At 41.4% G+C, this 14,928-nt stretch overlaps 1 protein-coding gene across 2 annotated transcripts in view; it reads left to right on the forward strand.

Moving 5' to 3' along the window:
- NEIL3 (nei like DNA glycosylase 3) overlaps positions 1–8,603 on the forward strand; it is an 86,323-nt gene extending 77,720 nt beyond the window's left edge. For both annotated transcript variants that reach the window (XM_059384231.1, XM_059384233.1), the window contains 3 exons: positions 321–741; positions 6,372–6,546; positions 8,135–8,603. In XM_059384231.1, coding sequence (XP_059240214.1) covers positions 321–741; positions 6,372–6,546; positions 8,135–8,317 — 779 coding nt within the window. In that variant the 3' untranslated portion in view covers positions 8,318–8,603. The remainder of the gene's footprint in view (positions 1–320; positions 742–6,371; positions 6,547–8,134) is intronic.
- Positions 8,604–14,928: the final 6,325 nt, after the last annotated feature.

Consider the following 14,928-nt stretch of genomic DNA (forward strand, 5'->3'; position numbering starts at 1 on the left):
ATAGCTCCATGACCTTGAAATGGTAGACCTAATAGGAAGCAAATATAAATCTTTGTTAAACCACCTTGGGGCCTCTATGGGTGGTTGAAATTTTGTTCTTTATGTAATACTTCATTTCCTAGCAAGATGGCTAATCCTTAATTGTCCAAAGTAACTTTGTGTTATTCATTCAACGTATTCACTGTCATAGGTGAATAAGTTTTAGTCCTGTTAAAAGATGTTTCAGACAGTCAATATATTACAAATATATAGGTTTATGTGTATTTCATGTAGTCTGTATATTATAGGGACACTGCAGAATTACCTCTCTCTCCTCCCAGATTCAGTAATCGAGAACGAAGAACATTCTATTGCCTTTACCGACTTAGTGAGGTATCCTTGTAACAGCTTTGGAAAACCAAGTAAGGAAGTGAAGATTAACAGGAAAACAGCATTTGGAACTACAACCCTTGTCTTGGCCGATTTCAGCAATAAATCCAGTGCTTTGGAAAGAAAAACGAGCCAAAACCAGACCCTAGATGGAGAATTTCAGAACCGTTCACCGACTCACGTTTGTTTTAATGACCCACTGCACCGTTCCGAGGACAGAGCGAACCACGGATCTCAACCATCTGACAAAGCAAACGTATCGCCTTCGCTCTGCCCTCAGTCTGAATTATTTAGTCCAGCATATAAAAAATTGAAAACAACCCACTCCTCATCACCAGACCTCCGAAGTGGTAAGCCTGGATTTCCTGCCAGGTATGATACTTCTAACCTTGATCTTGAAGGTATTTGCATGAAGTTTTAAGAGGTCGGGGAAGTCATCCCCTGCTAAAGCAGTTTATGTTGATTTTGGAAGGTAAATCAAACCTGGAAAGATGATTATGGTAATTTACTTCCCTTGCTGTCTCTAGCTCATAATGTTAAAGAAAGGAAGAGAATGAAAACAGAACCTTCTATATCTGTTTGTAAAAAGTTACTTTATCCTGACTGTAATTGTCTACAGTTCAATACAGAATATTTGGGAACAAATTGGGCGTATAAAGAAAACTGTTTAAATCCCCCATCATCCCACCTGGTATCAATCACCACTGTTAACAATTTTGTTTAATATATTTCCTTCCAAAGAAAGATAGTTCTTCTAAAGGAAAGCTCACTCAGGACAGTTTACGAAGTGTCTTCTAAAGAGAGGGGCTCGGAGTTACTTTCAGTAATTTTCCTCCTAGAGAAAGTGGCTTATCTCCGTAGCCGAGGGGAGGGGGTGGTGGTGGTTTCAGCCAATAAAGGCCAAAGAACACGTGTGCGACTTTTGTATCTGAACTCAAAAAGCTGTCATTTTGATTAGTAAATACTAGAGACCAGATACGTTTTGAGACGATGAACTTCACATCTAGGAGAAGCTCTTTCCCACACCCGATGGCAGTCACCAGAGATACAGCAATGTTAACAATGTCATCCCCTCTCTTAGGATTCTTGGTAGCGCCTAAAACTACCTGTCCACACGACCTCGCTGACACCCTGTATCTGGGCTTCCTTCCTCTCACAACCTGGTGTAAGGCTCCCCTCACAGAGAAACATTTCTCCACAGTTTTTTTCCCAGCCGTGTTTTTTTTTCCCCCCTTCAGGAAGCAGGTGCTGTCCATCCTGCATTTCTACAGTGAAGTGAAGGTGGACAGTCTTCTTTGCGGGAGTCTTTCAGGGCCCGTGGAGATGGGCAGGAAACCGTTGGTGTGTGTGGGATTTAAAATGACTGTGGGGGGGAGGGTTGCATTATTAGCTTCTCCCCAGATGGACTGTATCTTTGCTGAGGGAAAGATTCTTCCCTCAGGCAGAAAGACAGGGGACCGGCTTGGGGTACCGTCCCAGACTAGCCTCTGGGAACCCTTGGAGCTTATTTCATAATTCTGAGGCAGTATTTGGTCAATAGATGCTTTTGTCTCGAGTCTACTATCCCAACTCGAGATTTACCATCAAGTTAGTCTTGATGATTTATCCTTGGCTGGTTTCTTCAAAAAATCTTGTTCATAATCACTTGTAATAACTGCTTTAACTTTTGTCACTGATACTGAGGAATGACAAACATTTGAATTAAGTTGTGGAGGCCCGGCATGTAACTGACTGGATCAGGACACTCCCTCTACACTTTCATCCATATTAATGTCTAATGAACCCCAATCAGAGGTCGTGAAGGAGCTAAGGTCTGGAAGGTGTGAGTTGGGAGGCTGTCCTCTAAGAAAATCACTGCTGAAGTCTTTCCTGGGCTGTAGCTTCAGCAGAAAGAAGGAGAGGCAAGCATTTGAAAGTGGTGTGGCCTTCCTTGGACCCTGATGGAACATCTCGGCATATTTTTATTTCCTTAGTGCTTTGTAGAAAATCTCAGACAATTTAACTAATGAATTAGGGATTTAAAAAAACATTAATGTAACCTTAAATTTAAATGATTTCTTCATAAGCCATTAGTAAGAGGGTCGTATGATTAATCACAGCACACAGCATTACTTAGAAACGCCGCAGCCTGCGTTGAATAGAAGAACCCCAGGACCGAGACTCTAAAATCAATCAAGATCAACTAGCAGAATAAATGTCAAGTGATGAAATACATTCACCCAGCAGCCCTTCTGCACCCAGCTACTTTACAAGGAATAAATTGCAAATTACTGTCATTTATTTCATTTTTCTCCTTGTCTGGCAGCTACAGTGTTCATCTTGCAGACAAGATGCAGAGCAGAAGCTCACAACATAATACGATTAAAGCAGGTGGTCCACTCAGAGAATTTATAGCCAGTTTATTTTTTTCTTTAATAATTATATGGTAATTAATTCGTCTTTTGTTCTCTTAATGACTGGGCTCCTCACCACATGATGCGTGCTATGTTGATGAGGCATATTTCCAGATTGGTCTTTGGATATACTTGAATTTTATCCAGCTACTGGATTATAAATTGGGTGGTCAAACCGGTTTTTAAGCACTTCAGAATAACTGCTAGAAAAGGCTTTAAGTCTTTGATCCAATTACTATAAATGCAGAGCAAAACACTGGAGTACTTAGTCAAAGAACACGTGTTTTCGTGCTTTCAGTTAAGGTTTTTCCTGAGCTGAGCAGAGGCTCCCTTGGAGGAGAAGTAAAGATGGCGGCGTCGCTCACATTTTCTCTTGTCTGCCAGTCAGCATCGGCAGAGCTCCACCTCTCACACCGGGAAGCATGGACCCCTTAGACGCGCTTCCTGTCTCCTTTGCAGGTTCCAGTCCCCAAAGGATTTTAGAATCGCCGGGGAACCCCTAGGATGAGTCACTGAACCTCTCTTTTATTTCGTGAAATACCACTGAGCTCCAAAATCTACCTTCAACAACGCTGATTAGTTCAAAACATTTTAGGCAGTGTTTTCATTATAATGAGTCACCCTATCCGTAAGAGAAGTTAGACCTTGATAAATCGAGCCTTGAGAACTACCCACTTTAAAATTACAGAGTTGTGCATGGTCATGTCCTCGTTCTTGATAAGTCTTTTCTGATCTCTGTTCAGTGTTATTTATTAATTAACAAGTATTTATTGAGAACCTATTACGCATCAAGCGTTGCTCACTTCTAATGACTTTCACTTTACCATGACAGGGCCAAACCCGGCCCACCGCCTGTTTTGATCAATAAAGTTTTATTGGAACACCTTCCATTCCCATTGGCTGACATATTTTCTGTGGCTGCTTTTTATGCAACAGCAGCAGAGTTCAGTAGTCGCAGCAGAGACTGTTACGACCCACAGCCGAAAATATGTGCCATCTGAAAAGATTTGTCAACCCCGGATCTATTATATAAACAGGCCACTTATAATCCACTATGAATATTCAAAGTGATGGTTCTAGTTATCAAAGCAAGTTAAACTATTTTGTATGCTAAGTTTACCTAAGAAAATGATCTGCTACATTTTAGAAGGTTTTTAAGTAATGATGGAAACAAAGAGGAACCAAGATGTCCTCAATTAATCAGAACATTTAATTATCCTGGATAATGTTTTCTATCATAAAATTAAGATTAGTTATGCATATTTAGAGTTGATATGATCACAGGTGGCATCAATATCTCGGTTACATTAACTCAGTGCCTCACAAGTTAATGTGCATAAGAATCATCGGGGAATCTTGTTAACATCCGGATTCCAACTCTGTGGGCAATCGCGAGCGGGGTGGGTAAGGCTCTCCCAGGTAATGCTGAGGCTTCTGGTCAGCGGTCTCCCCTCCAAGTACTGGGGATAAGATAGCATGTGGATATTTTTGTCTTTAACTTATACCAAGGAGGAAATGGAATGAAAGCCAGAAAATGGGGAACTCAAGGGGGTCACTGGGGCCTTTCTCCCTCCACCTTAATCCGCCCTTCCACCATGCCCTTCCCCTTAAAGCTCTACTAGTAAGAGAAATGGAAACCTTTCCTGGGTATTTGGAGCTCTGCAGATGTCTAGGTTGAAGCAAATGGGTTAGAAAATGTTCAACTCATTGTTACCTAAGGTAGTGACCTTCAAAATAATGTAGAAAACTGTGTTGGCCTGTGTGCATGTTTTCTGTAAGAAAGCATCATTTCGCTCCTTTCTATTAATGTTCTTTACCTTTTTACATTCTCTCTTAACAGTTTTTTTAAAAGCACGTTTATGATTCCCTTTGGTTTTGACATGTCTTGGCTACAACCACCTACAGATGTAGCTTCCCTGGAAGTCAAAGTTTTAATATCCCCTCTCTTGGAAGGGCCATTGGTAAAAATGGAGGGAGTGTGGAAAAAGAAAGGCCTGTTGTCCTCAGGCTTTGCGATTTCAGGACGGTATTACCTCTGATTCTAAAATACTGGCTAGTGTCCCCCACCCTGAAGAAGGTAGCCACGAAAAAGTTGCTGGCAAAATATTTAACTGTAATGATTTCCTTAGCAACGCCTACTCCATGACCAGCTTCAGCAACGTATTTAAACATCTGTTTTATAAATGATTTCTTTTTTTTTTTTTTTAAGATTTTATTTATTTGTCAGAGAAAGAGAGCGAGCACAAGCACGGGGAGCAGCAGGCAGAGAGGGAGAAGCAGGCTCCCCGATGAGCATGGAGCCAGATGTGGGCCTTGATCCTGGGACCCTGGGATCATGACCAGAGCCGAAGTCAGTTGGTTAACCAACTGAGCCACCCAGGCATCCTTTATAAGTGATTTTAAAACAATTTCACTGCAAATAAAAGACCTCATATGTCAGTTATATCTCAGTAAAACTGGAAAGAAAAAAAAAACACCTCACACTTTGAACATTTCAATTGAATATGATACCTTGAAGCATCATTACAGGAGCAAGCATACGAAGAATGTAGTTTAGGAAGAAAGAAAAAGGGAAAACATTTATGATTTTTAAGTATTTTCTAAAAATTATTTAAGAGTGATTTTTATCCTGCCCTAGAAACTATTTAATAATGATATTTTAACCAAAACAAATGAGAGAGGATGAATTTTTTATCATTAAAAAGTTTTAAAATAGCCATATTAAGGGGGAGGACTTCTGGTTTTAATTAATGTAAGCTCTTCTCTTCAGCTGGTTTATTAAAAAGACTAGTTCTTATAAAGGTATTATTAAAAATATGCAAAATATTTTTTAAAAATTTAAAATAAATTTTAATGAAGCTCCTTTTCCAAGAGAAAATTCCGCTTCTCCAGCTCACAGTAGAGGTCGGGCTTCTGACCTTTGTCCACGGTATGTGGGACTAACCTGCAGATACTCTTGATCCTAATTGTGGGGGAAAACAAAGCTTCCCTAGTAGCTTTACAGAACACACATTTCTGCTCTGCCAGGCAGCCCGTGCCTTGCTCTAATACGATTGCAACTATTATAGTAGCCTTGATCAAAAGAAAACATAGAAAATTGTCTTTAAAGTGGACAACAGAAAGGGTGACCTCGTTGGCTCTTGTTGGAGCCACTGAAGCGAGTTTGCTACAGGTGAGAAAATAATTAGAGGAGACTGACATTCTAGTTATTCGGTGGGGGGCGGGTGCGGGGAGCAGCGGACTTGAGAATATTTTAGGGGAAATCAAAGGGGCCACACTATAATCCTGAATGAGGGAAGAACTGGTATCACAAGTGAAACGTAAGTAAGGCGGCTATACTTCGTGCACACGTAAGGTGTTTTTGTACTTTAGAAATTCTAATTGCGTGCGTCGGGTGCACAGGTAGCTTTGGAAGTAAATTGGTTTTACCTGGGAAAACCAAGAATTCAAAAGGTGTCCCAGCATGTGTCATGACCTCCAGTGGACCATGGTCCACTTTTTGGTCCCGTGTCTTGGTACCAACAGAATTCTGACGCCGGGGGGGAGGTGGTGGGAACGGTCCCTTTAGCGCTGTTAACACTGTAGTAACTTTGTAACCTGTCATTTCAGTGAACTTGGAATTAAGCTGACAGATGGTACTTGGGCATTACATGCCGATCGGCCTCGCTGCAGTAAACACAGCCGCCGCTGCGTTCTCCGAGTCGTGCGGAAGGACGGCGAAAACAAGAACAGGCAGTTTTATGCTTGTCCTTTACCTAGAGAAGAGCAGTGTGGGTTTTTCCAAGTACGCGTAAGAGTTTTTTAAGCTCACGCTAGTGTAATTGAATACTTCCGTTATCAAAATGTAATGAGTAGTGGGGCCCCTGGGTGGCTCCGTCAGTTAAGTGTCTGACTCTTGGTTTCAGCTCAGGTCATGATCTCAGAATTGGGAGACCAAGCCCCAGATCAGGGCTTAAGATTCTTCTGCCCCTCCTCCCAGCTTCTCCAAAAAAAAAAAAAAAAAAAAAAAAATGCAATCTTTTTCCCAGTTTCATCTTGAAATTTTATTTTCTTTTTCACCTTTAAATTTCAAATAGGCACACTGACACTTCAGTCGGAAGCCTGAATGTTGAAGAACTTAAATTCAAAGAGCTTCATCAAAAGAAAGAAAGAAAACATAATCAAATAATAGCCATTCGATGATTCTAGTATGTCACATATGAGCCACGAGTGTAGATGTGTTGCCCTTGGTTTATAAAGATAGAAGGGTTTGAGTGATTTATGCAAGTGGCAAATAATCAAGATACAAACATGCTCTTCCTAACTTCTGCTACAAAACCCTGGGTTTGTGCACTGGATGGAAGTACACAGGAAAAATAGTTAACGTTCCTTGGGTTTACAGTGATCTTAGTAAGTCCTATTACACAAGCTTACACAGTAACAATGTAAGTGGAGAGCAGTTCGTCCCCCCTCCCCCGCTTGTGGATCTGCACGTGTCCCTGGAAATGAAGGTGGGAGAGAACACTAAAATCTGGGGTCCTTCTCCTTCCTCAGGCTCATCTTCTGTGTTTCTCAGGGTGTGAGCCTCTCATGTGCTGAGTATGATTCTAATGTTGAAAGATAGGTATTTTTCCAGTTGCATCTGGTGTGTAACTGAAAAAAAGAAAATACTGATCTGTTTCAGTGCTGGAGTAAAACATTGGGGGGTTGGGCTCATTGAGAAAGAAAATCTCTGTCTTCAGTGTGGTACCTTACTAAGGAATTTTCCAGCTTTAAATCCCTGCACAAGATGTAACTCTGCCCTCCTGAACTGTCACATATCCTCTTCAAGGAGATTTTGTGGATGTAATGAAAAAAAAATTAGGTAACAAGTTAATAATATCACAGCTGGCCCCCAAGCTCCCTTGAGGCCAAAATTTATAAGACTAGTACAAGGGAATCTGACTAAATTCATCCACATAATTCTGCATTGGATTCTTTCTTTTCCTAAGAGATGAAGGAAATTTAGTGTCAAATGTGTAACAAATCTTTGATCTTCATTGTTTGAACTGAAACAGACTGATAACAGAAATATGATGGCTTGACGGCAGGATTCTGATCGTTTTCAAATATTTTCCATAAAGAGGAAGGAACTCCTATAAGCACACCTTCAGACAAAGGGAACCTCAGTCATGGCAGTTTTCTGCGTAATTCAAGCAAATCTGTAGGAGATGCTTCTTACAGTCTATAAGCTTTTTTTAAGGGCCGGAACTAATGACCTGTGTCAATTTCACAATGCCTGATTAATAGTAGCAGGGAACGTGGGGTTCACTCATGATGTGCACCCAGGCTTAGTCTGTACGTATTTCTAACCTGCTCCTAAACTTGACAATCCTTCTGTTTTCACCCTGCAGTGGGCAGATTTGTCCTTCCCATTCTGCAACCATGGCAAACGCTCCATCATGAGAACCGTGCTAAAGATCGGACCTAATAACGGGAAGAATTTTTTTGTGTGTCCTCTTGGAAAGGCAAAACAGTGCAATTTTTTCCAGTGGGCAGAAAATGGACCAGGTGTAAAATTTATTCCAGGGTGCTAATATTTTCTCCTTCTGTAGAATATCTGGCATTTAATTTCTTCAAACCATATGTAACGTTTAGTCCCCTTTTGTTTAATAAGAAGGCTGTAGAATATCTGTGGCTCATTTTATAGTTGTTGCAATATTTGAGAGATTTTTTTTTTTAATGGGTGCCATGTTTCCATTCTATGGATGATTCTTTTACCCGGATGAAGACTGTGGGTGTTTCATCAGAAGTACTATATATTCTGTTTATCATGTATATATAGTGCAAGTAATGACAATAAAGTATTTTTAGTGTGCTGTTGGTCTCTTGTAACTTCTTTGGGGAAGGAGTGACTTTTTTTTTTTTTCTTTTTTAAGAAAAAGATTATTAGTCCAATGAAAGAGCTGAGTCTCCTATCTGTAATGAGTAATATTCCGGGTTATCACTGCTCTTCACAGCATATGATGAAAGTACTTCTTGTTTTCTTAAATGAAATTTAAGGAAATGAAGTCTCCTTTAAGGAAAACAACACTTGCTGGTTTTTATTCTATTCCACAGACTTCAGGTTCCCTGTTAGGTGCTAGAGATAAGCCAAACACTTGGGTAACTTCAAATGCATTTTCCTAAAAACCTGTGGGGATTCAGAATATAAAAATAACATTTAGGAACAGAAGAAGCTAGATCTTTGCTAGAAGAGTTGATTTCAGTTTTTCTGATCTCAATTTTAATATCTGAAATTAATTATTTAAAAACAAGTCCATTTAAAAAGCTTAATATGTTAATTTTTTCCTCATTTTATCTTCCTTCTTTTTTTTTTTTTTTTTTTCTTTTTTAAACCCCTCTCCCCCAGCCAACTTTAGTGCAGGTAACTGTATAATTATTTACCAAAAGAAAAGGAAAACTTAAGTCTTACATTACTTCTGCATGTTTGTGGAAAATTCCACTCAGAGCTGGTTCGGTCTATTAAAAAGATGTTTTAGAAAAGAAAAGGACTGCAGAGAAATGGCTTGACCCCTTTCCCATTCTGTCGCTACAATGTCCATACACAGCTCTCAAAGTCACCAGCATATGAAATTCTCCGCAAGGCCAGAGCATATGCTATATGGTCTTATCTGCATTTGAACTCTACGTTGAAGAGACGGACTTGGAACCAATCCAAGATCAGTGATCCCAACCCAAAGATCTCAACAGGACAATGACGACAAGGCAGACTCGGACTGGGCCGGACCACGGGTGAGCTCCGCTGACCTGGTGTGAAGTTCCCAGGTGTGCATTCAGAACAAAACTGCAGACTTCTTGTGCCCCAGGGTGGGGAAGCCCATTTCTAATGAGGCTTCCTTAAATGAGGAAAGTAACGCCAAGGAAATAGAGGCAAACGAAACAAAATCAATTTCAGCACGGTGCATATAGATACTTACCTGGTAAGAAACACGCAGGATTTGTACGAAGGAAATTTTCCTGAGGAGCATCAAAGAACCAGATGGACAGGCCAGACAGGATCTTTTTTAGAAAGAATGGGTGTTTGGAAAGTGACATTCATTCAGACCTACTTTGGAGTTTCAACTGCATCTCCCTTCAAAACCTCAAGGAGGTTTCTGTTTCCATGGTGGGGCAAGCTCTAACTGGACCCAACTCTAGTTTCTGGGCAACCGGATAACTAGGTTCCGCGGACACTCAACAACCATCTTGGTGAGTGAACCCCAGCTGGCAGATTCTGGAGAGGCAGAAGGTTTGGGAGACGCGACCAGCTGGCGGTAACTCGCCATGCACTACAGCTTTAATCCTGAGGGCAGAACAAAGCCAGCGCCAAGCGGAGCTGGCCAAAGTCTGCCAGAAAGGGGCCCGGAGATGCCACTGGAAAAGGGGGAATAGAGATCCCAGAGGAGGAGCCCCAAGTTCTGTGCTTAAACTGCCCTTGTCCTCGCCTGACCCCTGAGTCATCCCAGCCACCTGCGGGGACAGACTGCACACAGAGCAGCTAAGGACAAAAGAACCCAACTTGCCTGACACAATTTGCAGTTTGCATCCAACCCAGTTAATTGTCAGCGGAGACAAAAACAGCAACACTCTCTGGAGGAATGTCCCCAGTGCCGACGCACCTCCATGTGATAGGATGCCGTCCAAATTATGCAATGTAGGAGGAACCAGGATAATGTGACCTAGTTTCAGGGAAAAGACAAACAATGGAGACCGACTCCAAGATGATCGAGACATGGGAATTAGCACACAAGGGTTTTAAAGCATCTGTTCAAACGATGCCCACTGAGGTCCATGCCAAAGGAATTCGATGCCTGCCCGAAATGCAAATCGTTAAGAAGCATTACGGAAAAGCTGAAAAGGCAAATATCTGAATAGATATGAAATATTTCCTATTTTCTCTTAGTTTCTTTACAACACATGGGACTGTTGAAAGCAAAATAATATAACGTGATGAGATGCACGATACATGCAGGCATGCTGTGATGACTGTAGCGTAAGGACGGAGAGGTCGAAGGAGAAGATTCCAGGTTTCTACGTCTTACGCGAAGCGGTACCCTTTTATCTCAGTGGATGGAGGTTAAGTACGTAGACGTAATACACGCTCCTTTTCAACCACCCTTTCTTCCAACATTTTCTCAGCCCCACACACTGCCCGCATCCTTCTGAGATCCCAAGGATTCAAATGTTGGGTCCTCCAACTGCCGTGGTCCCTGAGTCTGCTATCACCACCGGGGAGACCCCCAGCAAGCTTGTTTATGTTGGTGACTGTGCTTCTCAGTCCTGTAATCTCCAGCCTGGTTCTTTTGCGTAATGTCTGTTTGCTAAGATCTTCCATTTTTTAAGTCGGTTTCTAGAGAATTTACAGTCGATCTTGGAAGCACTTGGAAAATCCTGGTCAGATAATCCAAACATCTCTTCCGTCTTATTAATCACCACTGGTGCAGCGTCTTGTCTTCTTCCCATCGCGGCTTTCCTGGTTTGGGGCACGAAGGGTGATTTTTTATTTGATCCTGGATATTTCGTTATGATGTTAGGAAACTCTCCAGCCTATTGAGGTCTTCTGCTTTAGCACCTTGTTCCGCTTAGATCGATGTGTAGGTTGTGACATAAACTGTGAGCTTCGGGCGCAGGGACAGTGGCAATCACAGAGCCCTGGTCATGTGGTTCTGCTTGGCTTCCTTTGCTCTTGCTGAGGTTCCTGCTCGGTGCTTCTGTGCTATCTTAGGCAAAGAGCCGACTCGCCAGGGTGCTGGGTGCTTCTAGGCCACCATCTGCAGAGGGAGGGGAGCGAGAGCAGAAACCATCGCCTCCATGCCTCCTGATGCTTGCAGCTGGAGGGAAGCAGGTATGCATCTTGTCCCACTTGGACAACATAGACACCCACAGCTGTGGGACCAGGACCTGGCCTCAGCCTTTCGGAGGTGGCTGTTCAACGCTGCCCCGCATTTCCAGGACTCACTATGTGGTCCGCTACTGTTCAGCTCTTTGGAATTAATCTGCCTGTTTCTTGGTATTTCAGACTCATACCGCATGAGTATGAAGGATTTCGGGGATGGGGGTGGACGGAGAATAAGGTAGGAGTACAGTGAGGGGATGGGGTGAGGAGCCCCTATTTCCTGGGCCTTTGTTTTGAGACAACAGCTGTCATTTCCCTGGAGCATTTCATTGGATTCTCTTGACCGCCCAGGGAATAGGCTTTATTATTGGTGTTGTTTCTTCTCATTTTCCAGTTTAGGAAACCTGGTTCCTGTAGGTGAAGTGGGAGAGGCGTCCGTGTCGCACAGGCTGTGGCTTGAATGAGGTCTGCGACATGGGAAAGTCTGCTCTGAAGTAAGCTTTTCTCTTTTCTGTGTATTCAAGTGCTGGTTTCAAAATAACACAAATAACTAGCAGGCAAAACAAAATAATTGTGGTGCGATGATAAGATTATGCTTTTCTCCCTAAAATTTATCATGTTGAATGGGCAATGTTAAAATGTCCATCGATTTGTTTTTAAATTTCCACTACCTTCTGTTCTTTTTTATTTATTTAATTTCTATTCATTTTTCTAAATCCATTATTTTCAGGTACTTTCTAAAGGCACCTGTCATCACATATTCCAAGCCGCCATCATTAGCAAGTTGGTGTGTGAAAGGGAAGAAGTGTTCTAATGAGTTTCCCAAAAGACGTAATCTCTTTTTTTCTTGCTGTGTTTTCTGGAGCTAATACTACGGTGTGTCTCCTGTTACATAACTTGTTCTATCTGCATTTCCTGATGTTCTCTCTTGAAGGGATTTTATATAAGTCTTCTTTGTTCTTCACAGAATCTTGCCCAGCATTGTGCCTTGCACACAGTAGAAACTTAGTGACCATCTGTTGGATTTCATAGATAAAATTTAATATAATGTCAGTGTACTGACCGTTTTTAACCTTGTTACCGCTACTCAAACATGAATGCACTAAAATGTCATTGAAGAGAGTGCTGCTGGTATATTATAAAAGAGAAAGAAATCCCTGTGTCTAAAAGCTGTTAAGTCTTTCTAGTAATTTAAATGAAAGTATCTCTCTTTCCCTCTATTTTTTTTTTTTTTTGGCATCCCATAGATATTTGCTTACAGATGGACAGTCTAGAACTAATCATATCAAACGGTATGCAATCACTGAAAAGGAAAAAAAAAAAAGAAAAGAAGAATGCTGCCTTACTGCTAAACTGCATTTAATAACACAGAGATGAAAACATGTACCTACAATTCCCGGTGCCCATGAATCTGAACCTTCTCATTTTACCAGAATCCAAATCAACTGGTTTAAATAACTTCTCAGTTTTGAATTCATTTAATCTCTATCAAGCACCTACTATGTGAAAAAAAAAAATCAACATTACATAGGTTTAAAGAAGAGGTTGGCAGTCTTTAAGGAAGTTTCAGGAAAGCGCAGCATCAATGGTCAGACAGGATTTGAATTTCACCAGAGATGCTTTCGCGAGTACCTGAAGAAGTACATGTTGAGTCTGGGGAACAGAAAGCCCAGAAGTTTGAAAAAGGAAGGTATGAGGAAGGAGATGCTGGGGTGATTATGTTTCCAGGGATACCTCAAAAATTTAGAATAGAAAACATGAAAGAACCACCAAGAACCTTAATTCGTGATGGAAAGCCAAAGTTTCAGAGAAATTCAGGTACATACTACATTCTAAATGGAAATCCTATAAATCCAATAAGGAATATAAATCACTATATATACAATTCTAGTTCTAGTCTCTCCTTGTTTCTTTGACAGCAGAAGAGACATAGCTTTGGGGGTGCCTGGGTGGCTCAGTCAGTTAAATGTCTGCCTCTAGCTTAGGTCATGATCTCGGGGTCCTGGGATCGAGCCCCGAATCGGGCTCCCTGCTCAGCGTGGAGTCTGCTTCTTTCTATCCCTCTGTTCCTTCCCCATTCATTCTCTCTCTCTAATAAAAAAATAAGATCTTGAAAAGAGAGAGAGAGAGACACGGCTTTAATTTCATAGAAGCACAATGTGTACAGTGTTTCTGGGAAAGCAGGTTATAGGATTGTACCGTGCCACCCAGAGCGATGGACCCAAACAATCCACAGGGTCCCCTTCTTTGAAGTCTGCTTTAAAAGGGGTCCATCCACGCTAACAAGGCCTGGGACAGGCAGAGGACAGAAGGACCCCTTTCTTGGAAGTTGCAGAAGGGAAGCCAAGAGTTTGGGGTTGGAACACTTTCTACTTACTGTCTGGATCCTACTGGCTCCTCTAATCACAGAGTACGAGACGGGGAAAAGACAGGAAGTTTAAAGGAGATGAAGAAATGAAACCCTGCTGATAGAAGGAAAAAATAGAGCTCGCGAACAGCAAGGAAAAGAGATGCCTAAAGGATCTGTATGGACACTTCGCCTCCGTTGCTGGCAATCAGAAACACAGATATATGGAGAGAGTTGACAAAAGAACAACCTGCTAAATGTTTAAAACTACACACTAGCATTTTGGACTAAACGCTGTCATAAAACGCAAAACTGCCGAGCAAATGAGCAGGATCATTACAATTCCTCGTCCACCTCGTGCGTTAACGCCTCTACATGGCTCCAACCGGCCGCGCACATCGGCATCTTGGCTCACGTGTTAATAAATACTTGTCTGCTTTTAATATGCATATATTTTTCTCATTATTGTGTTATTACATTCAGCTTGTTTGGCCGCATTTAAAGAGAATTTATTTTGCTATCAATGGCAGAAAACAATTTAGGAAGCCGAACAGAGCAAGAAGAATGTGAAATCTAAGTATTTGAGTTGGTTATTGACTCATTAGTTTAATAACGTGTGTTCTCCAAACTTGAATAATTTAAATGCATTAGAAATGATACAGCATTAAAAAGTACATTCTTAAAATGGTAAACACTGGATCTAGGATCTGAGTTTGTAGTTATTACTTATTTAAAATAAACAAGCAAATTCCATTGAGATACGGTCTCATTTTCAGGAATGGTCTATTAGCAGGCAGCGGTGAGCACAACAATTAACCATATCAGCGCATTAAAGCCTAATGTCTAAACTCAACATAGCAGCAAACACACATCCTACCATGGCCTATTAAGTAATCAGAAATGATTGCAGATAATTAGCTCATGAACAGCTGCATAAACTCAAGTATTCCATTTTTCATCAGACATGGAGACTTCAAGGGGAA

This window comes from Mustela nigripes, chromosome 18 (assembly GCF_022355385.1).
Source record: "Mustela nigripes isolate SB6536 chromosome 18, MUSNIG.SB6536, whole genome shotgun sequence".
In the NCBI taxonomy this organism is placed as follows: Eukaryota; Metazoa; Chordata; class Mammalia; order Carnivora; family Mustelidae; genus Mustela; species Mustela nigripes.